At 44.4% G+C, this 6830-nt stretch overlaps 1 protein-coding gene across 1 annotated transcript; it reads left to right on the forward strand.

Moving 5' to 3' along the window:
- Positions 1-347: 347 nt before the first annotated feature.
- Positions 348-1653, forward strand: LOC119947916 (regulation of nuclear pre-mRNA domain-containing protein 1B-like). The gene is made up of 2 exons (XM_038769569.1): positions 348-1241; positions 1390-1653. Exons 1-2 carry the CDS (start codon positions 348-350, stop codon positions 1651-1653), a joined length of 1158 nt encoding a protein of 385 aa, XP_038625497.1.
- Positions 1654-6830: the final 5177 nt, after the last annotated feature.

Raw genomic sequence — 6830 nt, forward strand, 5'->3', positions numbered from 1 at the left:
ACTAATTGAGAGTTTCCCAAGGCCGGGCTCTTGCCACGGACCCACGCTGCCTTCTCCCCTGTCAGTGGCCCCAGGACTACAGGGCTGGGCCGCTGCATTCTGGGTAGGACGACCATTAGTCCTCGCGCCCCCAGAGCCCGATTTAGCGCGCGGAAAAGCCGTTGACGTAGGCGTTCGCACCGGTTACCAAGGAAACCCATCCCTTCCGCGTGCGTCACGTTCCGCACCCATTCCCCTCCAAACCGCTTTAACGACACCTCGCCCTATCAACCCCCGTCGCGTTGTTCCAGCGGGAGATTTCGACTCCGATTCCCGCTCGGTCGCGGCTCCGCCCCGTCGCGGCCACCATGACTTCCTTCGCGGAGTCGATTCTGATTCAGAAACTCTCGGAACTAAAGACCACTCAGCCAAGCATCGCCAGCCTCTCTCGGTGGGTCCTCCAGTTTCCTCAGAAATCGGGCTCCATCGCCTCGGTGTGGATTCAGCAGCTCCGCTTAGTCAACCCGCAGAGGAAACTTATGTTACTGTTCCTGGTAAATGATGTTCTCCAGAACGCCAGAGGATGGGCCCCGGAATTTATCATCTCGTTCATACCCGTCCTCCTGGAGGCTTCCTATCACATCGCCATCGAAGGGGATGAAGAATGCAGAAAGGGCTTGGAAAATGTGCTAAACATCTGGCAAGAAAGAAAGGTTTATAATCCCGAGTACATTCAAAAGCTGAAGTTGCCTTTGGAAAATGCCTGGAAATTTCCACCCCCAGCTGCTAGAGAGGAGGCATCTGGGTCTCAGAAATGGTCAAACCAGAGAGACCAAGAGTCAGCCCCGAAAGGCGTTCCCAGGAGTCCCTCACCTCAGCCTTCCGTCCTGAACCTGCAGTTAATTGCCAGAATGTTAAACAGTCTGCAGAACCTCCAGCAATCTGCATTAGCCAAGAGCACCGTGAAAATACCCATTCTTCCACCTGTGGAAGCCCAAAGAGCTTCATTCGTGGATCAATTTTTACGTAGAAGAGAAGTTGAGGAAGTTAAGAGGATGGAAGAAATATGTGTGCTCTTAGCCGAACAGAATGGGATACTGGCTGCAGAAATCTACGAACAGCGCCTGCTGTTACAAATGGTGTTGGTGTACGCCAAGAACCAGAAGGAGGTCTTAGCCGACAAGGAGAAAACATATGAAGAAAATAGGAAGAAGTTTTTTGAAGCCTCCCAAGCCTGCAACCAACTGAGGGCTTATCTTCAGGCCTTCCCAGGCCACTAGATGTGGTCCAAAGTTTCAGGGGGCTTGTACCCCCCACCACCTGCCAATTGCTTTTAATCGTTTCCCACTGACTAATATATGTGGCACCGTTTCCACATTTCTCCGAAAGACTTGTTGACTGGTTTTCCAGGTGGCTTTGTTGTTCCGGATTTCCCAAGAAGGCCCGTTGGCTGGACGTCCAGGTGTTCTGTGTTTCCAGATTTCCCAAGAGGACTCATTGGCTGTCCAGATTGCCCTGTGTTTCCTGATTTCCCAAGAAGAGTTCATTGACTGGATCGTTCGGGTGTTCCTGTGTTTCCAGATTTCCCAAGAGGACTCATTGGATGCTCAGCTGGCCCTGTTTCCAGTTTTCCCAAGAGGACTCATTGACTGGGAAACCGTTTTCCAACAATAGATTCTTACTCTCCCTTGTGTGCACCCCATACTTGAGATGGGGCTTTAGAGGTTTGTTTTTTTTGTTCAGAGTGCCAGTTCTACCCACTCCTTCTTTATGGCATTGGCAGTGTCTTAGATTGACTTCAAATAGTTGAGTTCAAAAGTTAATAAATGGATTTTGAAGGAAAATAGTTTTCTCTCATTTTCTTGTGCAAATTGGTTTCCAAGTGGTCCTGAAAGCAGTGTACACACTTTGAAGACTTTCAGAGAATGTTTAAAATTTACCCCTATAGTATTTCCCTTTTGAGAATTTCATTTTACTTCCAAATCTGTTCTGCCCATTTTAGCTGTGGATTTTCAGATTTCAAAAATGAGAAAGTAATTATATTTGTGTGGATTTAGCTATGGTAAAGGTTAGAGGACCTATTGAGTTACCTGGGCCCAAACTGTTGACAAGTAAATAGTAGCTCCTCAAAACGTTCTGCAGAAATTGTGAAATTCAGGATTTCCATATGTGAACTAGGGACAATAATAATTGTGATATTTGTAAAAGCAGTTACTCTGTGCCAATCCTTTGGGTAGATACAAGGTAATGAGGTTGGGCACAGACACTCTCCCACATAGGGCTCACCATGTAAGGGGAATGGAGAATAGGTATTGAATTCCCATTTTACAGATGAAGAAACTGAGGAACTGACCATTAAGTGACTTGCCCAGGAATGAAATGGTGGAGCCAGAATTAAAACCCGGTTCCCTTGACTCCCTGGTTCATGGTATTTCCACTAGACCATGCTGCTTCAGGAAGAAAATCAACACCTGTTTTAGAGGGGTGACTTCCCAGTTTATCATTGTCAAAGTAAAATCAAACTACAAATTAGCAATTGTAATTTGCAATTGTATTTAACATACAAATGCAACCCCCTTCAGACTGACTCTCTCTCTCACACTGTACACACACACACACACACACACACACACACACACATACATACGCATACATTTATCAGCGTGTTTTCCCATAGTGCCCAAATTAAGTGTTCCTGAAGTTAAATAGCACAGTATCTCAAAGAAAATGCCTGTTTAACTTTGATTGCATCGTCCTGGTATGATGAAACATTTTTTCTCTGAAATGTAGTGCTATTTGAGAGTAAAATGTGTACAATTTGGGCTCCATAGGCTCTCAACTTCAAGCTAAGAGCCTGTCCAGAGAACTCATAGATTCTTCAATCAAACCTAAATTTTCATGTTTCAGAATACAAATGGAAAATGACCCACTTTATATATATATATATGCGCATATGTGATACATTTGTGTGTTCCTGTATCTCTCCATATTCACACATACACTCACCAGAACATGGCCAGATACACAAATACACAGCTATACTGTATTGTGTATGTGCATATATAAAGTGGGTCATTTTCCATTTTGATTCTGAATAAATGAGTGCGTTTCTATACAAGAAAGGTATTTTTAACTTTGCTGCAGATATTATGGAAGAAATCAGTCTTCAAAATATCTGAACACTTTTAAAATTCAAATTTTAATTCTAATAAATCAATACTATTAATGAGCTATTACTCTGCATAGTGCACTATACTAAGCATTTGGGAGAGTAAATAGAATTGATAGGCACCATTTCTGCCCTCAGGAAGTTGACAAGCAAACTGGAGAGTCAGACACTAAAATTTACAAGTATGGGAAGCTAAAGAGTTTAAAGAACTGTGTGTAAGTACTGTAGCGACTTCCACGATTATGCCAGCTAAATAGTGTAACATGTCATCTCTTAGCATTGGGTACAGGTTTTTTTATTGCTTTTTATACCACATACGTCTACCCTCGCTCCATTATGGGAAAGCTTCCTTTCATCCTTGACCTGTTCCAAGCCAGTCAGTGCTCCTCCTTGTCATCAGTGAAACCTGGCACTCCCCAGATGACACTGTCTCCCCTACTGCTCTCTCTAGAGGGGGCATCATCTTCACCCCCTCCCCCAGACTCATGGGAAAGGTGAAGAGTAGTCATCTTTCTCGCTCTGATGCCATTTTGCACTATTCCACCTCCCCCAGCCCTCTGTCAGTAAGTTGTATTTATTGAGTGCTTACTATGTGCAGAGCACTGTGCTTAGCGCTTGGGAGACTACAGTATAACAATACAGCAGATACATTCCTGTTCACAATGTGCTCTTTCCCTTCGAAGCCCAAATCATCCGCCTCTACCACCTACTCTGGATACTAGTCACAGTCATCTATGGCCCCCCCAGCCCACCCCCACCTCCAACTTCTCGATCCATTTTGATCCCTTTCTCACATTCCTTCTCTCTTTCTCTATCCCTACATTGATCCTTGGGGACTTCAGTATCCACATAGCTCTTGCTGATAACACTTCCACTGACCACTTTAAATCACTTCCAAACTACGCTGACCTGTTCCACCCCAGCTCACCCACTCACCAACTCAGACACACTCGATCTTATCCTCTCAAGTCACTGTACAATTTCTACCCTCACCAGCTCTGAAATCACTCTATCTGACCAAACCTCCTCACCTGCCTGCCTTTTCTCCCACACACTTCCCCCCCCACAAATCTATCCTGTTCCCCCACAGAGGCCTCTGATCTTTTGACCCCATTCAATGCTTACTATGTGCCAAGCACTGTACTAAGTGTTGGAGTAGATACAAGATAATCATGCTGGATACAGTTCCTGTACTTCCTGGGTCTCACAGAGTAGAAAGGAGAGTGGGTATTTAGTATCCACTTCACAGATGAAGAAGCTGAGGCACATAAAGCTGCCCAAAGTCATAGTGCAGGCAAGTGGCATATCCCTGACTTTCCTATCACTGCAGACAGCACCAATATCCTCCTTTTCTCACAACCCCATAACCTTAGCCTTATCTTCAACTCATCTCTCTCATTTAACTCACATAGTCTGTCACCAAATTCTGTTGGTTCCAGTTTCACAATATCGCTAAAATCCACCCTTTCCTCTCCATCCAAACTGCTATAATATAATCCAAGCACTTATCGTATCCCGCCTTTATTACTGTATGAGCCTCCTTGCTGACCTACCTGTCCTCTGTCTCTCCCCAGTCCAGTCTATACTTCACTCTGCTACCCAGATCATTTCTCTAAATAATCATTCAGTCCATGTTTCCTCACACCTCAAGAACCTCCAGCACTTGCCAAGCCACCGCTTCATCAAACAGGAACTCCTTGCCATTGGCTTTAAAGCACTCAATCACCTTGCTCCCTAATATCTTACCTAGCTGATCTCCTATTATAATCTAGGATGCTCACTTCACTCCTCTAACACCAACCTATTCACTGTACCTTGATTTCATCCACCTTGCTGCTGACCCATCGCTCATGCCCTCACCCTCTGGCCTGGAACTCCCTCCCCCTTCATGTCTGACAGACCATCACTCTCCCCACCATCACAGCTTTATTAAAATCCCATCTCTTCCAAGAGGCCTTCCCAACTAAGCCCACATTTTCCCTACTCCCTCTCCCTTCTGCATTGCCTTTGCCCGTTGATTTGTTCCCTTTAAATACTTGATGTTCACCTCACCCTCAACCCTACCAGCCCTTACTGTACATATCCCTAATTTACTTTAACATGTCTCCGTCTTTAGATATGTTAAGTTCCTTGTGGTCAGGGAACATCAAAGTCGGAAGTCATGGGTTCAAGCCCAGGCTCCACCAATTGTCAGCTGTGTGACTTTGGGCAAGTCACTTCACTTCTCTGTGCCTCAGTTACCTCATCTGTAAAATGGGGATTAAAACTGTGAACCCCCCGTGGGACAACCTGCTCACCTTGTAACCTCCCCAGCGCTTAGAACAGTGCTTTGCACATAGTAAGCACTTAATAAATGCCATCATTATTATTCTTATTATCTCTTTCAATTCTGTTATATTGTATTCTCCCAAGTGCTTAGTACAGTGCTCTGTACACAGTAAGCACTCAATAAATATGATTGATGGATTGATTGACTGGCAACCCAGATCTGCTGATGCCCAGGCTCTTTCCACTAGACCATACTGTTTCTCTTGAGTGCCTTGAAGCCAGTATTTTTAGAAAAATGAACCGGGCTGCAGAGTGAAGAATGGACCATAGAGGGGAGAGGCAGGAGGCAAGACTGAGGAGACCGATGCAGTAGTTGAGACTGGATATAGCAAGTGCTTGGACTAGCATGGTGACTTTTTCATGGTATTTAAGTGTTTACTAACACTTTGGAGGGAGAGGAAATGGGTGGATTCTGGAGATGTTATGAAAATAGAATTGACAGAATTGGGGGAGTGACTAAATATGGGGTTGAAGGAATGAGAAAAGTCAACTACAGTATGAAGGTTTGGGGTTTGTGAAGCAGGGAGGATGGCGGTTTTGTCCACAACAATGGGAAAGTTGGGGAGAGGAGAGGGTTTTGCGGGGAAGATGAGTTCTGTTTAGAGCATGCGTGAGATATCAGTGGGACTTTCAAGTAGAAATATCCTGAAATCAGGAGGAAATGCGAGACTGCACTTGTGGCCAGTGGAGTTGGATTTTAGTGGATAATGCCTAAATGTAGGCAAAAGTTGCCTGTCTTCTTGTTCTGCCTGTTTTCAAAGTGCTGCTGCTTCTTTCACATTGCTTCCCAGCGGAATTCACATCTCATCCAATTCATTTCCAAACCTTGCCTATGATGAACAAATCCTGAATTTCTTCCGAATTACATCTACATTGCTCTTATTTTTAAGGATTTTTGTTTTGTAAGCATAATTTTTAAGAACAAACAATATTTAAAACAAGGAGCAAACAAAAGATCCTTTTACGTGAGTCAATATACACATATCATACACACACAATACACACACACACACACACATACAGACAGAAGCAGTGTGGCTCAGTGTAAAGAGCACAGGCTTTGAAGTCAGAGGTCATGGGTTCAAATCCCAGCTCTGCCAACTGTCAGCGGTGTGACTTTGGGCAAGTCACTTAACTTCTCTGTGCCTCAGTTACCTCATCTGTAAAATGGGGATTAAGACTGTGAACCCCCCATGGGACTACCTGATCACCTTGTAACCTCCCCAGCACTTAGAACAGTGCTTTGCACATAGTAAGCACTTAATAAATGCCATCATTATTATTATTATTATATTGAGTTTTTACTAGGTGAAACACAATGTGCATGGGTAGTCATGTTACAGGCACTATCATA

This window comes from Tachyglossus aculeatus, chromosome X4 (assembly GCF_015852505.1).
Source record: "Tachyglossus aculeatus isolate mTacAcu1 chromosome X4, mTacAcu1.pri, whole genome shotgun sequence".
Lineage (NCBI taxonomy): Eukaryota > Metazoa > Chordata > Mammalia > Monotremata > Tachyglossidae > Tachyglossus > Tachyglossus aculeatus.

Coding starts and splice junctions, on each gene's coding strand:
- LOC119947916 (XM_038769569.1), top strand. CDS start 348: ATGACTTCCTTCGCGGAGTCGATTCTGATTCAGAAACTCTCGGAACTA. Junction 1,242..1,389: donor AACTGAGGGCTTATCTTCAG/GCCTTCCCAGGC, acceptor CTGGTTTTCCAG/GTGGCTTTGTTGTTCCGGAT.